Here is a 19,568-nt window from a genome sequence, read left to right as displayed (position 1 = left end):
TAGTAGTGGTACTAGTAATAGATTTAGTAGTAGTTTTACAAACAGAAGTGTTAGTAGTAGTACTAGTAATGGTAGTAGCAGTTCTAATAGTAGTGGTACTAGTAATAGATTTAGTAAACATTAACATGAAGGTTTCCATAATACCTTGTTTGGCTCTCTTTTGTCCAACATTCTAATAAATGTAACGACACAAACCATTATTAGAGGAAACGTTTTTAAAACATTACAGGAATGTTCTTTTTGGAACCTTTATTTATTTATGTATTTATTTATTTATTTAAATAAAAATAAAATCTAGTTTCTTCTACAGCACACATTAGGATGATTTAGTTTAGGATTACTTTTAGTTGTAAAGCTTGATGTTCACTGCGAGCATTACTTCAGTAGCACATCCTATAGCAAGGCAGAAACCTTAAAAACCTTTCAACTGTCATCCGGAGGTGGATTATAGCAGTTCATTAACCAATCAGAGGAGTACAATCGGAACGTATTTGAAAGGGTTTTCCGTTTACAGCTAGGAATTTTACATCGATACATTTCCAATAATTCAACAGACATAAAAATACATACGGAAGATTTTTGACCGTCGAAACTGGCGTATTATCGGTGTGTGTTGCATCAGAGACAATCCAGTGACGTTCCAATACATGACACAGATAAGTGAACAGTACTCCATGTTACACAACTTCAATTTGCTCAGCAACAGAGACAGTTTAACGCTGGAGGAGTAACTGTTTTGAAATTGAGGCTCCATTACTAAGAGGTCAAGGGTTAAGGTTCAGCGCTATTGATCAATAGGTTACGACTTCAAATTGCAACAGTCATGTGATGTAAATGTGAATCATGTAAATGACGTCTAGCTGAGTTCCTGTATCGGACCATCGGCATGCGCAAAGGCCTCAGCGTTATCATGCGTTCAGGGTTTTTACAGCTCTGATAAGAGGAGAAGACGGAACACGCTCCTCTCTCTCTCTCTCACACACACACACACACACACACAGGGAACACGACACAGCAATAGTTCTGCTGGATTTGACGTCAGTCTGCTCCTTTCTGTAACAGGCTGCATTGAAAGTTATTTACTTTAATCAGAAAGGTTTCAGCATCACCTTAAACACACTTATGAAAATTAAGAGATATTTCCCCAAAGAGAAAGAGTCCTGCATTTAGAATCATTTATGTAGCACAATAACATCAGGATCTAACAGCGGTATGGTGTAAATATAAACAGTATATCCTGTAATGTTGTGTATAGAGCATACACTTCTGGGCAAAAGTAAAATAAATAGTGGGTAGCACATTTGCCTCATCTATATATCATCTCTCTCTCTCTCTCTCTCTCTCTCTCTCTCTCTCTCTCTCTCTCTATATATATATATATATATATATATATATATATATCTCATCTATATATCATCTCTCTCTCTCTCTCTCTATATATATATATATACATATATATATATATATATATATATACATACATTATATATATATATATATATATATATATATATATATATATATATATATATATATATACATACATACATACATATACATACATATATACACACACACACACAGTTAGGTCCGCAAATATTTGGACAGTGACACTATTTTCATCCTTTTGGCTCTGTACGCCACCACAATGGATTTGAAATGAAACAACTGAGATGCAGTTGAGCTCCAGACGTTCAGCTTTAATTCAAGAGGTTGAATGAAAATATATATCATAGGAAACGAACCATTTTTCATACACATTTCAGAGGCTCAAATGTAATTGGACAGATGAACATGATCATCAATAAAATGTTCATTTTGAACACTTTGTGGAGAATCCTTTGCAGGCGACGACCTCTCGATGTCCGGAACGCACGGACCCCACCGGACGCCGGGTTTCCTTCTTCGTGACGCTTTGCCAGACCTTTAGAGCAGCTGTGTTCAGGTGTTATATGTTCGCGAGTCTTTCTGCCTTTCAGCATGTGAAACGCACGCTCGATCAGGTTGAGATCAGGTGACTGACTTGGACGTTGCTGAATATTCCACTTCTTTGCTTTAAAAAAAAAACCTCCTGGGTTGCTTTCGCAGTATGTTTTGGGTCATCGTCCGTCTGTAAAGTGAAGCACCGTCCAATTATCTTCACTGAATTTGGCTGAATCTGAGCAGACATTATATTCCTATACACTTCAGAATTCATCTGATTGCTTCGGTCTTCTGTCACATCATCAGTGACCCAGTGCCACTGGAAGCCATGCATGCCCGTGCCATCACTCTGCCTCCACCATATTTTACAGCAGTACGATGTGGTACGGGTGAGCCGTTCCAAGCCTTCTCCATACTTTTTTCTTCCCGTCATTCTGGTACAGGTTGATCTTCGTTTCATCTCTCCAAAGAATGCTCAGGCTTTCCAGAACTGGGTTCCCAGCGACAGCTTCCACATGCGAACGCCACACCTGGAATCAACTCCTCAGCTTTTACCTGCTTAATCGATGAGGAAATAACAAAGGAATAGCCCACACCGGTCCACGAAAACAGCGTTTGAGTCAAATGTCCAATTACTTCTGGTCCCTTGAAAAAGAAGGTGCTACAACTTAAAGAGCTGTAATTCCTAAACCCTTCCGCCAACGTGGATGTGAACACGTTTAAATTAGAGATCCAGAGACTGCACTTTAATCCCATATTCCTTATTTAACTCTAACCTGAATATGTTTTGGTAACCTTGTAGCGGTGTCCAAATATATATGGACCTAACTGTATATACCTTCTAATAAGATCCTCTGTCCTGAGGAGCAATTACTTTTAGATCCCACACACACACACACACACTACACAATCACGTTAGGACTGCTTTTACTTGTAGGATTATTGACACGTTCCTGTTCTGTTCAACCCGTCCAGAACAGTCCTAATCTTTCACTTATCCTGCGTCTACTTTTCCCCCAGATCCAGCCTCTGAAACGATGTTTGGAGGTGAAACATGCTCGGTCACTGAACACACACTGTTTTCAGAACATTCTATCACTCAGCAAACAGACAAAGTTCAGTGTTCCGCGGAAGACTCGCCTTCTCCCATTGTCTTAATATGGTCTTTGTCTTAATATGGGCCAGCGTCCGTCGCACACCGAGGCACCGACCGAGTGTGTGGGGGTGTTTTGGAACACGTGAGGGACATCTAGTGGTATAGCAATGTCACAAGAAGACTGTAACTCGGCTTGCACGCCCCATGCGAGTGGAGGAACGTTCATCAATTCAGCTCAAGCGCGAGCTCAAGGAATTTAACGATCGCGTTGAACGCCTCAGTCCAGGAAGGAAGCCTCACGACAGGTAGAAGTGGGACCGAATTTGGGAAATTATTTCATATTTAACTTGTAAGACAGTAGGCTGAGCTAAATCAGTCCTTCAACGTGTGTGTTAGCTAATGCTGACAGATCTACAGCACAACACCTTCATTTTAACATCAAATTATTCTTCTGCGTGGCCTGGGGTTTCACGTCACTCGTCTGTGTTCGTTTATTCATTTCTTTGTTTGTTTTTTAACGCCGTGCCAGCGTCTATGGCTATTTTCATGTTGAGAAATGTCCCAGGGACGAAGTTTTTTTTTAAATCTATTTTTCGTAAAAATAGATCAATAAATGAAAGGTTTCTCGCGGGGTTTACGCTGGTCCGCGCTGCTGCAAATCCGTAACAATCTCACAGCTGAGGTCTTTATTAAATCCTCATCCACGGGGGATAACGGAATAACCGCGTGGCGCGATCGAGCGGAGTCACCGTTACCGTGCCGACATCGATGATTTCCCAGCGACTTCACATCCCCGAGTGTTCTTAATTCCTCTTACAACACAGGGATTCATCGACAACTTTACCAGTACACAAAACGCCGTGCATGCATTTATTTATTTATTTATTTATTTATTTTTTACGGCCGTGAGATCAGCTAGTGTTGGTTAATTCCAGCTTCAGCTTAAAAGAACACAAGATCACTCAACTCTCTAGCTGCCCAAAGTTCGTTCGTTTAGCTACTAATCTACTGAACATGCGAAAGGTGGGTGTGTGTGTGTGTGTGTGTGTGTGTGTGTGTGTGTACACGTAATCGGTTTCACACAAAAGGTCAAAGAAATTGAAATGAAAGAAGAGAAGAACTATTATACTATAACAACACTTCACCGGCCCTGACTCTGCACCGCTCGTGTAGAATATAAACTTCAATACAAACTCATTCTGCTGTGTCGAACCGTTCACGTACAAATACAGCACTGAAAAGTCGAGATCTTTGGAGACCGGCGACTTCCCCGACACTGTACTATAAACTATAAGCTAGATTTTTTTTTTTTTTAGCTAATTCGTGCACCAAAAAAAAAACAACCTTGAGTCTTTTTTTTGTTGTTGTTTTAACTGATATGATGTTCAGAGACTGGTTCTGGTCGTGTTTACAGAGCTGCTACTAGAGGCTTTGTTAGGATTAAACATTTATCTCCAAACACTGTATAACCCTGTTTACCCGTCCTGACCCGTCCACGTCCACCCCCTCCCCAGATCACACTGATCTTATACACCCATGTCTTTCATCTTCTCACTAACACACACACATGGTTATATTTATCTCCTGCGGTGATGTTTGGAGCTGAAGTGTACTGCGTCACTGAGCACACATTGCATCCAGAACATTCCATCACTCAGCAAACAGACGTGACAAAGTTCACAGCGTTTCGCAGAAGACCCGCCGTCTCCCATTGTCTTAATATGGTCTTTGTCTTAATATGGACACTCCATCCCGTGTCTTAATATGGGCCAGCGTCCGTCGGTGTGTCAGTGTGTGTGTGTAGTAGCGTTACAGGGACATCTAGTGGTTCAGCCAGTGGGACAACTACATTTAGTAGAGTCCTACTCATATCAACGCCAGCACTCCCAACCTGCCACTGCTGGGCGCCTGAGCAAACGCCTCAACCTCACCTTGCTGCTCAACATCCGACTCCATCGTGGCGCAGAAACTTATGATAGTCCTTCACACACACTCGTTATTTTGATGCTGGAACAGGAAATAAACCCCTGTGTCGTGCTGTGATAGGAAGATCATCAACAATGCGATGTCATGACGATTCAGGATTACCGTTACCACCATGAAGTTGACCAGCACGTCCCGAGGCGTTTTATTCCTCTTATACGACAGCGTTGTTTACTGCGACTATTACGATAACCATACGTAGCTGCACGTGATGTCTGCAAAACGAGTTGACTGACCTGTTCTCACTTACCTCACAGCAGCTACAGTATAAACAGTCGTTCTCTCACCAGCCGCTCTTCTCTGACTGTTACAAAGCGCCGACACTGGAGACTCCTTCCATAAACATCTCCTTACAGAAACCTCACATCGACACTGAGGACTGTATAACGTATAACAGCACGGAAAACCCCTACATCATAAACTGAAGCTGTTACCTAATCAGCAGGTGCATTCATTTCGCTAAGCTGGTTATGATCGTCCAGCGCTTACCAGCCTGAGCGTGGTGCCCCAGACGGAGCTTCGGAGTGTGCCGTTCTTCCTCTGGAGCTCCATGCTGATGTTCTCAGTGGTACGAACGATTCATCGCGATTAAGCAAAGCGAGCTGAATCGCGTGATCAGACTAGACGAATCCTATCGGCCATAAAGGTGCGTCTCTCGAAACTTCCAGATCCTCTACGACAACCAGCGCTCTTCCTCGAGACCTCCCTAGCTGCAGGTTTCATCTCCAACCCGAATCCTGTTTCACATCACACCTGTTTCAGCTGATCAAGGACTTCTCAAGGCAGATATTAGATGGTCAGGTGGACAGCATGATGTCTTCAGGAAGGTGGATCTCCAGGAACAGTTTCGGTGACCACCGCTCTACAAAAGCAAAAGCACGCATCGCCTTTCAAATTCCACATTCGCAGGAAGTAATGTCAGATTTCAAGAGGAATTAAAACAAATTCCCAGGAAAATAATTATATAGCAGAGTCACTGTTAACTCCTCGCTGCTGGTTAGTTTCCTGTAACAGGACGTTATGGAACGCCCATTAAACAGGTTCGTTCCTGTTCCACCTTACGTTAGAGCAGCTATACAGACGCTCCTTCACCAGCCTCTCCTCCTTCGTCTCTTCATCTCTTCCCCTTCGTCCTGAGGACTTCCTCGGACAAGGCGCTGACACTGGAGACTCCTTCCATAAATCATCATGTTAACAATTATCCTTCCTCGTGTTAATCAGTCCGTACAGGATTTCAGGGAGGGGTTTATTGCGATCGCTGCGGCCAAAAATGCTCGATTTCACAGCAGCTTTTTAAAAAAATTTTTTTTTATTTATTAAGGTTGTGATGCAACTTGCTGTTTTTTTTTGTGCTTTTTTTTTTCTTAATCGCATGAAATTGTTTTGCGCCGTCTTACAGCGGTGTCTGTTGGTAAACGAGACCCTTCAGCTGTACTCACGTTCGACGCATGAGTACAGCTAAACGTGCGTCGTTATGACAATTCTGCGGAAAACTTCGAAAAATTGCACGCTGCGTTAATCATTAAATCCCGGAGGGACCGAACATCTAAACCGTTTCTGTTAAATAACAAAACAATCTGTATATCATTACCCTTAGTTTACGCGGATCGTCCGCTGTGATAGACACGATGACGTGTTAGAACCGGTGCATTCGCATGCGTGACACCTTCTGACCAATCAGAATGCAGTATGCAGTGTATGTCGTACTGCAGGATGGGATTTAGGACACGACTCCAGGTTTCTGCTCCTGTAGCCTTTAAAGCGTTTATAGTCACGAGCTCGGCCATGAATCAGTGAAAAGATTCCCCACAGGAGCACACACAGCTTTTATTATTGTGTTCTACTTTTATACTGACTGCTTTTAGTTTTCAGACCGAGATGAGCTCATTCAGTGAAACATGGCAGAGTGTGAAGTCTGAACAGTGTGTGTGTGTGTGTGTGTCTTTAGCCCATGAGTCCTGTCTCGTCCTACGATTTCCTTTTAGTCCCAAAATCCTCCAACACAGAGAGATGAGCAGCCAGGAGCAGAGAAACGTCCACTGTGTTTGTGTATGTGTGTGTGTGTGTGTGTGTGTGTGTCTTTAGCTCTCAGGCAGTAGTCTCTGCAGGGTGGTGCGAAGGCTGTCTCGAGCACTGATGCAGGAGTCCAAGGACTTGTTTTGTCTAGAATACACACACACACACACACACACACACACACACACACACACACACACACACACAAGCAAGTGTGTAAACTTCTTGTTCCTAATCACCACATTCATTGTCGAGTATGCTAAACCATTTACTGCAGTAGCTGTGAGGGTTTTTTTTAGACCTGTGTGTGTATGTACGTGTGTGTGTGTGTGTGTGTGTGTGTGTGTGTGTGTACCTGGCCAAAAAGGCATGAAGCACAGCGATGTGCTCTCTAGGGAAATACTTCTGCTTCACCACATGCTCCAAACACTGCAGGTGACCTGGTACGACTGCCACGGGCTTTAATTTATCCTCACTCTACACACACACACACACACACACACACACACACACACACACACACACACACACACACACACAATACGAAGAGGATAACACGGGTATATTACAAATAGGTTTTCCACCAAAAATATCATTAAAAATATACAAAACATCTGTGTATATTTATGTAATGATGTCCAGTGGTGTGTGTGTGTGTGTGTGTGTGTGTGTTGTACCTTTATCAGACCAAGCTTCACCAGTAAAGCAGAGATGAAACTAAACGTCTGGACTGATGGTGTGGAAAAGGCTTTACTCAAAACAGCGTCTGGAAATGATCACACACACGCGCGCGCACACACACTTTTACTTTAGAACTACACACACTGCAGTAGCTCTAAAAAGCAGGATGGAGAGAAGCTGTGTTCAGTACCAACACTTTCCAGCACCGCTGCCTTCACCTCGCCATCCTCCTCCTTATACACTGACGAGATCTTCAGGAAGGCCTCTACAGTCTTACTCATGTCTGTCACGTCCACCTGCATTCTCACACACACACACACACACACACATCCTGTATAAAGATGCCTCATGGTGGTGTATTTCAGAGTCTATTTCTTGAAGCAGTGTGAGAGAAGAATGAACAGGTTCATGTCTCTGACCTGGTTCTGGATCAGTTGGACTCTCTGGTCACCAAGACGCAGCAGTTTGTCAGGAGACGGGAAGCAGAGGAAGGACGAGACGTCTGGAGGGCGAGGGGCTGAAAGTGGAGTCAAGATCTGCGCGCACACACACACACACACACACACACACACGCTTACCTAAAGGGAGTGAGGGGTAAGTGCATGTAAAAATTCCAGTGATGGAGGAGTGGCCTATGTGTCTGCCAGTCTCCATGAAGGAGGCGTGGCCTCTGTGTCTGCTAGTCTCTATGAAGGAGGAGTGGCCTATGTGTCTGCCAGTCTCCATGAAGGAGGCGTGGCCTCTGTGTCTGCTAGTCTCTATGAAGGAGGAGTGGCCTATGTGTCTGCCAGTCTCCGTGAAGGAGGCGTGGCCTATGTGTCTGCTAGTCTCTATGAAGGAGGCGTGGCCTATGTGTCTGCCAGTCTCCGTGAAGGAGGAGTGGCCTATGTGTCTGCCAGTCTCTGTGACGGAGGCGTGGCCTATGTGTCTGCTAGTCTTCTTGAAGGAGGCGTGGCCTATCTGTTTGTCAGTCTCACAAAAGGAGGCGTGTCCTGTGCATCTAGATGGTGTTAAATAAGAACAAATGACCTGTTTGTTTGTTCTGGGTTTGTCTTCTCCCTCTTCCTCATTTTCCTCCTCTTCATCCTCATCATCATCTTCCTCATCATCATCATCTTCCTCATCCTCCCCCTTCTCCTCGTCGTCCTCATCCTCCTCCTCCTCTTCTTCTTCGTCATCTTCACCATCATCTTCGTCATCATCTGGCTCTCCTTCATCATCACTGTATACGGAGTCAGAGAATGTTACGGCGCACAGGAAGTGAGGTCATGGTTTTCTTCAGTGCATTATAATAACTGTTTTATTGTAAATGTCGTGTACCTCAGAGAGGCCAGCAGGTCTCCCATGTTCATGCTCTGCATGAGCTCCCGGAGGTTCTCACACCCTTCCTCGCCGATGCAGTTACCTACAAAAACACTATTATTATTCACACACAAACAATATTTAAAAGGATGCTCAGATCTCTGAGAGAGGAAGGGTGGGTGTTACCATTGAGGTCGAGTTTCTCTAGCTGGTCTTTGTGCTTCACTGCTTTTGCAACAGCCAGAGCAGCCTCTTCTGCGATCTCCCCGAACGACAGATTCAACTCCTAAAACAACAGGAAAGGAGAAATACACAGCAACGGATCACTACGTACATGTTCACGCACACCAGTAGAGAGTTTCCAGCTACTCCTGGTCTCTATAAACCAGTCTACATTCCACTGGTATCACTCATGAGCGTTTCTGGTAAAGCTGGGGTTGAGTACTTCCTGATCTGAAGGAGTTTGTGTTTCGGTACCTTGAGGATGGGAAGGCCATCTTTCAGAGTCTCGGCTATGGCGAAGGCTCCCTCAGAGCGAACCAAACAGTCGCCGAAGTTTATCACCTGCACGCTGCGGAGGTGCTTCAGAGCCTGGTATAAACACACACACACACACACACACACACACACACACACACACACACACACACACACACATTACAACTGAATCATTCCTTTAGTTTTATAGTGCCCCTTGATGTAATTTCCACTGAAACAGGATGTCAGGGAGGGACATATCGAGAGGCTCCTCCCCCTTTTAAAACAGCCAATAGCGTTTATTTACCTCACAGCCCGGGCTAAGCCGTACTCGACAGTTAGTACGGTGGATTTGTATAACATTGTGGGCGGGGCACTTCAGATTCTAGAGACCGTTTGATTGGTCAGAAAATCTGACGAGACGCTGAAGTGCAGAATGATGTCATCGGAGTTGTTGATCCGTATCGGTGGTAGAGAGAGAACGTGTACATTTTGAACGCATATATCTTGTAAATGCGAATTTTGTCGTTGTATTGGAGCGCACTAGCTCATAGATAACCTCAAGGCTTATTAAACATTATTCATACTAAAAGCTAAACAAAACTCCCGTTTTTTATTCATGGGGACTTTAAATACTTTCTCGTCCTGATTTAGGAGGAAGAGAGTATTTTCTTTACGGTGAGTGCAGCTTAACATCTGCCTGCTTTCTTTACTTTATTTCATTTTGTGCTGGAAAACTGATGTTTGTGAATCTAAAATGTTCCTGTACTGATTCGATAATGAAGAAATCATCAAATAAAAATCTATAACAAAGTTAAAAACACAAAAACTTTTGCACGGAACTGTATGTTTTGTCTCTGAAAATGAGATTTAAATACTTTCATAAGAACTGGATTAGGTTGAGGAACACTGCCTTCTCCTGTGCTATCCAGGTCTCATTTACCGTTATTATTGCTGGGCAAGCTGCTACCTCAGTGTCCCTGAGCAAAACGGGCTGAGGCAACAACTGCACTACACACACCAGCACAACGAACATGATCACACCCAGAAACTACACCCAACATGATCACACCCAGAAACTACACCCAACATGATCACACCCAGAAACTACACCCAACATGATCACACCCAGAAACTACACCCAACATGATCACACCCAGAAACTACACCCAACATGATCACACCCAGAAACTACACCCAACATGATCACACCCAGAAACTACACCCAACATGATCACACCCAGAAACTACACCCAACATGATCACACCAAGAAACTACACCCAACATGATCACACCAAGAAACTACACCCTGAAACTACACCCAACATGATCACACCAAGAAACTACACCCAACATGATCACACCCAGAAACTACACCAAGAAACTACACCCAACATGATCACACCAAGAAACTACACCCAACATGATCACACCCAGAAACTACACCCAACATGATCACACCCAGAAACTACACCCAACATGATCACACCCTGAAACTACACCCAACATGATCACACCCTGAAACTACACCCAACATGATCACACCAAGAAACTACACCCAACATGATCACACCAAGAAACTACACCCTGAAACTACACCCAACATGATCACACCAAGAAACTACACCCAACATGATCACACCAAGAAACTACACCCTGAAACTACACCCAACATGATCACACCAAGAAACTACACCCAACATGATCACACCAAGAAACTACACCCTGAAACTACACCCAACATGATCACACCAAGAAACTACACCCTGAAACTACACCCAACATGATCACACCAAGAAACTACACCCAACATGATCACACCAAGAAACTACACCCTGAAACTACACCCAACATGATCACACCAAGAAACTACACCCAACATGATCACACCCAGAAACTACACCCAACATGATCACACCCTGAAACTACACCCAACATGATCACACCAAGAAACTACACCCAACATGATCACACCAAGAAACTACACCCTGAAACTACACCCAACATGATCACATCAAGAAACTACACCCAACATGATCACACCCAGAAACTACACCAAGAATCTACACCCAACATGATCACACCCTGAAACTACACCCAACATGATCACACCCAGAAACTACACCCAGAAACTACACCTAACATGATCACACCCAGAAACTACACCCAACATGGTCACACCCAGAAACTACACCAAGAAACTACACCCAGAAACTACACCCAACATGGTCACACCCAGAAACTACACCCAACATAATCACACCCAGAAACTACACCCAACATGGTCACACCCAGAAACTACACCCAATATAATCACACCCGGAAACTACACCCAACATGATTAGATACAGACTGCGTCAGCAGAGAAAGAGCGTTATAACCAGCAACATTTGAACAGCCTTTAAAAGCCTTTTGGATGACTTCTATTACCTTCTAATTATTTAAACTAATCTCTAATAAACATAATTAACGGATGAAGAATATATACTTGTCTAACGTTATCTCAGTTGAACGTATACAGACGGAATTGATGGAGACGAGGCGAGAGAGAGTGGCCGAAATATTAACGTTAGTAACGTTAGATGAGAGAAGGGGGCGGGGCTTCCAGAGAGTGTCAGCTGATAGGAGAGCTCGAAAAACATTGACATCGTTCCAGAGTCATGTCGTTTGGCTCCTCTTTAATCCAGGAACCAAGAAGAGGCACATTTTTCAGCGATAACTCGTAGCAATGTACTCCGATGATAACACACAGAAAATGCAACCCCCCCCCCCCCCATTCTCTACACTGTTCCTATATTCCTGTTTAGCTCTTTTGTTCAATTATATTTGATCAAATGAAGGCTGTGAGACATGCAGAATGGTGTGTTGTTGATGATAAGAATAACGACGATGCCGGTGATGCCGTAGCGTGCTGCGTGTTCACACCTGCGCCATGGCGATGGCTCCTTTCTTGGTGAAGGTGTTGTCGTTGAGGTTGAGCACTCGGAGCTGGGGGTTGTGCTGCACGGCGTTGGCCAGAGCCGTCACTCCGGGGTGGTTGATGCCGTTCTGAGGCATGTGGACTTCCTCCAGACTGCCCATCAGCTGTGGACATGCAGAGTTAGTACTTTTCTAAAAGCAACGTATGAGCAGCTCATCTCACTATAAAGCCTTTTTATTTTGCTGCCGTGGTGGCGTTAGTTCACATGTCACCTGAAAGGCATGAGCCAGCGCCGTGGCTCCGTCGTTCTCCAGCCTGTTCCGTCCTGCGATGAAGATCTTCAGCCTCAGAGGGGCGCCGAGCTTGCTCGACTCTTTATGGCACTGCGTCAGGGCCGCCGCCAGGATCTGAAGTGTGCGGAGGACACGATGAAGCCACAGTGAGCCGTGAACGCGTACAAAAAATCAGTTTTGAAGCGAATACTGAGAAGGGCTGCGAAACCGCTACTGATGTACTAACCATGGTAACAATAAACACCTGGTCAAAGATGTCTCTCTGTAAATAAAACCACACCGCGTGAGCGATTTATGCGCAAATTCACATTCAGACATCCTGATCAGCATATTACACGTTATCCACAGCGCTGTTCAATCCTGCATCCTGATTGGTCAGGAGGTGCTGGTTCATTTTCTACAAACAAGCAGCACGGACAGTAGTGCGGATATACGCTACCGGTCAAAAGTTTGTGGACACGCGACTGAAACGTTTCTCACGAAGTCAAAACCTTTTTGATCTGTGTGATTAAACGTGTGAAATCCGTGTCGTAGACAGAAATATAATCGTCCCGACGTATTCGTTTCCTTCATTAGAAAACTAACGTTTTATTTACAAAATAAATCTTTATTTAAACGGACGACTCGGAGGGAAATATTCCGAAAAGCAGGCGATAAGAGTCCGGCGTCGGCGTGGACTCCTTTAATACTGTTTAAAAATCATCTCGGGGAAATTCCTCAAGACGTCGCTCGAGAAAACGCCAAGAACGCATTTCTGGAAATTCTAGGCGAAAAGGGCGTCGGCTTTGAAGATGATAAAATACTCTGTTACTCCAGAGTTTTGATGACTTTATTATTCTAAAATCTGGAGAAAAATAAAGAATGAGCGTGTCTAAACTTTTGCCGGGTAGCGTATACTGACGCGCGCGTTCTGATACGGTGTCGTTTCCATAGCAACAGCTCATTCACATGGACTTGTACGGCGGACGCTCCGTTATTCAGTAACACTAACTGTTTTCTTATTACGGTTCATCCGGTAATGTGGATCTTCTAGATTGGTCGATATTTGTGAAGGTACGGTCTGGGGTTTTCTGATTCGAGATCATGACGGCAATCACGACGACGGCAGAAAGTTTTAAAAGAAGCTGAGCTTATGGTTTGGTGTTTGGTCTGTAGCGGACGGTGTATTTAATCCTCCAGGTGTACACAAGATAAGCAAGCGAGTGCGTGAACAATCCCGCGTGCACGCAGGTACACGTGGAGAAGTTTCTCACCTTTCCTCCCCCGATGCCCATCCCGCAGTTGTTAAGGCGCAGCTCCTGCAGCGTGTGGCACGACGAGCTCTTCAGCAGTGTCTCGATGCCTTGCACGCCATCGGGTCCGAACGCGTTATCGCTCAGATCCAGCACCTTTAACTGAGCGCCGGCAGATATTAGAGCTGCACCCAGAGATGTCTGGACACACACAAACAGAGAGAGAGAGAGAGAGATAAACAAACACTATGAACACAAACTACTGGTTCTATCATGTTCATAAAACAGAACAAAAAAGGAGAGAAACACGAGTCTTATTTGTTTTTACACACTTTCATTTCATTTGAAAGAGTTTAAAGAAAAGAAAAGATTCTCTAAATGGTCTGCACTTAACCTTAGCAGTCCTACAAAGCGCTTTACACTCTGTCTCATTCACCCATTCACACACTCACACACCAACGGTAGCAGAGCTGCCATGCAAGGCGCTAACTTGCCATCGGGAGCACCTTGGGTTCTCAAGGACACGTGGGCTGGGAATCGAGCCACCAACCCTACGATTAGTGGACCTCCCGCTCTACCACCGGACAACCCGCTCTGCCACCTGAGCCACAGCCGCCCGACTGTGCACACTGCATGCTTAAAAGATTAGCTTGATAGGGATAAACAGGACCCTTTCCATGTTTTATACTCAGACTGAGTGAGTGGGTGTGTGTGGGTTGGGGTGGGTGTTCTGCTCCAGCAGGTCTTACCAGAGCAGGTGGGATCTCCGAACGCAGGCGGCCCGTGAACATGTCGCTCCAGTAACAACACTGCAGTAAACACAGACAGATGTTCTATCATTATTAACACACACACACACAGTAATAAATATTCCAGTGGAGTGCAGGGACATTGGGGTGTCAGAACTGTAAGGTGGGGGGTGTCAGTGTGAGATTGTGTGAGACAATGGAATACAGTGTGCAACAGTGTGAGACCCTGTGGGACAGTCTTGGACATTGCGAGACACTGTGAGACAGTCTGGGACATTGTGAGGCACAGTCTTGGACAATGTGAGGCACTGTGGGACAGTCTTGGACACTGCGAGGCACTGTGGGACAGTCTGGGACATTGCGAGGCACTGTGGGACAGTCTGGGACATTGCGAGGCACTGTGGGACAGTCTTGGACATTGTGAGGCACTGTGGGACAGTCTGGGACATTGTGAGGCACTGTGGGACAGTCTTGGACAATGTGAGGCACTGTGGGACAGTCTGGGACATTGCGAGGCACTGTGGGACAGTCTGGGACATTGCGAGGCACTGTGGGACAGTCTGGGACATTGCGAGGCACTGTGGGACAGTCTTGGACAATGTGAGGCACTGTGGGACAGTCTGGGACATTGCGAGGCACTGTGGGACAGTCTGGGACATTGTGAGGCACCGTGGGACAGTCTGGGACATTATGAGGCACTGTGGGACAGTCTTGGACATTGTGAGGCACTGTGGGACAGTCTGGGACATTGTGAGGCACCGTGGGACAGTCTTGGACATTGTGAGGCACTGTGGGACAGTCTTGGACATTGTGAGACATTTTTCAGACCGTGTGAGACATTGTTGCACAGTGCGAGACATTATGAGACTGTGTAGAGACATGCGAGACATTGTGAGTACCTGAAAGTCGTGCTTGTCCTCCAGTGCTCTAGCGATGGCCTGTGCAGCTTCCACTCCGAACGTGTTTCCCTCCAAACGCAGAGCACGCAGACCCTCAAACTTCCGAATCGCCTTCACAATGTCCTCCACTGCACACCGGAGGAGGACGGAGGACAAAGAACGAGAGGTTAAAGAAGGTATGTGTGATGATGAACAGCGTGTGTGATGATGAACAGCGTGTGTGATGATGAACAGCGTGATGATGATGATGAACAGTGTGTGTGATGATGAACAGTGTGTGTGATGATGAACAGCGTGTGTGATGATGAACAGTGTGTGTGATGAACAGCGTGTGTGATGAACAGCGGGTGTGATGAACAGCGCGTGTGATGATGAACAGCGCGTGTGATGATGAACAGCGCGTGTGATGATGAACAGCGCGTGTGATGATGAACAGCGTGATGATGATGAACAGCGTGATGATGAACAGCGTGTGTGATGAAGAACAACGCGTGTGATGATGAACAGTGTGTGTGATGAACAGCGTGTGTGTGATGAACAGCGTGTGATGATGAACAGCGTGATGATGATGAACAGCGTGTGTGATGATGAACAGCGTGTGTGATGAACAGCGTGTGTGATGATGAACAGCGCGTGTGATGATGAACAGCGTGTGTGATGATGAACAGCGTGTGTGATGATGAACAGTGTGTGTGATGATGATGAACAGTGTGTGTGATGATGATGAACAGTGTGTGTGATGATGAACAGCGCGTGTGATGAACAGCGCGTGTGATGATGAACAGCGTGATGATGATGAACAGCGCGATGATGATGAACAGCGTGTGTGATGATGAACAGCGTGTGTGATGATGATGAACAGTGTGTGTGATGATGATGAACAGTGTGTGTGATGATGAACAGCGTGTGTGATGATGAACAGCGTGTGTGATGATGATGAACAGCGTGTGTGATGATGAACAGCGCGTGTGATGAACAACAGCGTGATGATGATGAACAGCGCGATGATGATGAACAGCGCGTGTGATGATGAACAGCGCGTGTGATGATGAACAGCGCGTGTGATGATGAACAGCGCGTGTGATGATGAACAGCGTGTGTGATGATGATGAACAGCGCGTGTGATGATGAACAGCGCGTGTGATGATGAACAGCGCGTGTGATGATGAACAGCGTGTGTGATGATGATGAACAGTGTGTGTGATGATGAACAGCGTGTGTGATGATGATGAACAGCGTGTGTGATGATGAACAGCGTGTGTGATGATGAACAGCGTGTGTGATGATGAACAGCGTGTGTGATGATGAACAGCGTGTGTGATGATGAACAGCGTGTGTGATGATGATGAACAGCGTGTGTGATGATGAACAGCGTGTGTGATGATGAACAGCGTGTGTGATGATGAACAGCGTGTGTGATGATGATGAACAGCGTGTGTGATGATGATGAACAGCGTGTGTGATGATGAACAGCGTGTGTGATGATGAACAGCGTGTGTGATGATGAACAGCGTGTGTGATGATGAACAGCGTGTGTGATGATGATGAACAGCGTGTGTGATGATGAACAGCGCGTGTGATGAACAACAGCGTGATGATGATGAACAGCGCGATGATGATGAACAGCGCGTGTGATGATGAACAGCGCGTGTGATGATGAACAGCGCGTGTGATGATGAACAGCGTGTGTGATGATGATGAACAGCGCGTGTGATGATGAACAGCGCGTGTGATGATGAACAGCGTGTGTGATGATGAACAGCGTGTGTGATGATGATGAACAGTGTGTGTGATGATGAACAGCGTGTGTGATGATGAACAGCGTGTGTGATGATGAACAGCGTGTGTGATGATGAACAGCGTGTGTGATGATGATGAACAGCGTGTGTGATGATGATGAACAGCGTGTGTGATGATGAACAGCGTGTGTGATGATGAACAGCGTGTGTGATGATGAACAGCGTGTGTGATGATGAACAGCGTGTGTGATGATGAACAGCGTGTGTGATGATGAACAGCGTGTGTGATGATGATGAACAGCGTGTGTGATGATGAACAGCGTGTGTGATGATGAACAGCGTGTGTGATGATGAACAGCGTGTGTGATGATGATGAACAGCGTGTGTGATGATGAACAGCGTGTGTGATGATGAACAGCGTGTGTGATGATGAACAGCGTGTGTGATGATGAACAGCGTGTGTGATGATGATGAACAGCGTGTGTGATGATGAACAGCGTGTGTGATGATGAACAGCGTGTGTGATGATGAACAGTGTGTGTGATGATGAACAGTGTGTGTGATGATGAACAGCGTGTGTGATGATGAACAGCGTGTGTGATGATGAACAGCGTGTGTGATGATGAACAGCGTGTGTGATGATGAACAGCGTGTGATGATGAACAGTGTGTGTGATGATGATGAACAGTGTGTGTGATGATGAACAGCGTGTGTGATGATGAACAGCGTGTGTGATGATGAACAGCGTGTGTGATGATGATGAACAGTGTGTGTGATGATGATGAACAGCGTGTGTGATGATGAACAGCGCGTGTGATGAACAGCGCGTGTGATGAACAGCGCGTGTGATGATGAACAGCGTGATGATGATGAACAGCGCGATGATGATGAACAGCGTGTGTGATGATGAACAGCGTGTGTGATGATGATGAACAGCGTGTGTGATGATGAACAGCGTGTGTGATGATGAACAGCGTGTGTGATGATGATGAACAGCGTGTGTGATGATGAACAGCGTGTGTGATGATGATGAACAGTGTGTGTGATGATGAACAGCGTGTGTGATGATGAACAGCGTGTGTGATGATGAACAGCGTGTGTGATGATGAACAGCGCGTGTGATGATGAACAGCGTGTGTGATGATGAACAGCGTGTGTGATGATGAACAGCGTGTGTGATGATGAACAGCGTGATGATGATGATGAACAGCGTGTGTGATGATGAACAGTGTGTGTGATGATGAACAGTGTGTGTGATGATGAACAGCGTGTGTGATGAACAGCGTGTGTGATGATGAACAGCGTGATGATGATGAACAGCGCGTGTGATGATGAACAGCGTGATGATGATGAACAGCGTGATGATGATGAACAGTGTGTGTGATGATGAACAGTGTGTGATGATGAACACACCAGACTCTGCGTTGTCCAACTTCAGGCCCTGTCCCTTATAGCTCAGCTCTCCCTCTCCCACCTGAGTCCGGGCCAGAGAGTCGGCCAGCTGGGCCACCACGTCCGACGCCATCCTCACACCTACAAAACACACACAGAAAGAGAGAGTCTCTGTGTACCAGGGTGGAGTTTTCTAGCAACATCTGTATTAGAGGCCAGTGCGCATGCGATTGCACCTTCCCCATGCCCCGGAAGTGAATCATGCACCACAACAGTGCTATCATCATGAAGACGTTACTTTCTGCGGCTCAAGGAGCAAATGAGATATTTTGTGGATGAAATCTGTATTCATAATTAAAAAAAAATAGACACACTACTGCATTCTTTGCGTCTCTTCCTCCTGATATTATAACCGCTGCCCTGCTCTGAATTAAAAGCGACGCCGAATCCTCACTTAGCTAGCATTTAGCTAAAGGACGGATATTTACACGCGCGCGCTCGGCAGATCGGGTTTATCCGCGTGTTATGGATCAGTGTGGTACATCATTTCATAAACCGCGCGCTTATATTCACCTCTTTAACGCTTTTAATCCGGTTTGTTGGTCGTGAAAGGTAAACAACATGCACACGCGCAAATACATCGGTGGAGTCGTCCCGCTCATTCGGATGACGTCACGGCGTTTGAAAGCTGCGCGCCGTGGATGGCTAACGGGAGTTGTAGTCCTTTATCAGGTTAAGCCTGTAGTCCGTGATTTATTTATTTATTTATTTCATTAATTTTTGGTGCGGGAGTTGTATTTTTTACTTTTATTTATTGCATACAGTGTCAGTAAGGAATAAAACTCTGTTTAAGAAAGGTGCTGTG

At 45.4% G+C, this 19,568-nt stretch overlaps 1 protein-coding gene across 1 annotated transcript; it reads right to left on the bottom strand.

Moving 5' to 3' along the window:
* Positions 1-6,813: 6,813 nt before the first annotated feature.
* On the bottom strand, positions 6,814-19,511 carry rangap1a (RAN GTPase activating protein 1a). Its single transcript, XM_053637258.1, has 16 exons — positions 19,277-19,511; positions 18,725-18,844; positions 15,573-15,700; positions 14,674-14,733; positions 13,946-14,125; positions 12,672-12,806; positions 12,405-12,563; positions 9,479-9,592; positions 9,188-9,287; positions 9,020-9,104; positions 8,729-8,921; positions 8,119-8,235; positions 7,890-7,995; positions 7,696-7,784; positions 7,374-7,495; positions 6,814-7,165 (listed from the first exon to the last, which is right to left on the bottom strand). The coding sequence occupies exons 2-16, from the start codon at positions 18,834-18,836 to the stop codon at positions 7,084-7,086; spliced, it is 1,782 nt and encodes a 593-aa protein (XP_053493233.1). The 5' UTR covers positions 18,837-18,844; positions 19,277-19,511; the 3' UTR covers positions 6,814-7,083.
* Positions 19,512-19,568: the final 57 nt, after the last annotated feature.

Source organism: Ictalurus furcatus, chromosome 12 (genome assembly GCF_023375685.1).
Source record: "Ictalurus furcatus strain D&B chromosome 12, Billie_1.0, whole genome shotgun sequence".
NCBI lineage: Eukaryota > Metazoa > Chordata > Actinopteri > Siluriformes > Ictaluridae > Ictalurus > Ictalurus furcatus.
Note: the sequence above shows the minus strand (reverse complement) of the source record. Positions and strands in the feature narration are given on the sequence as shown.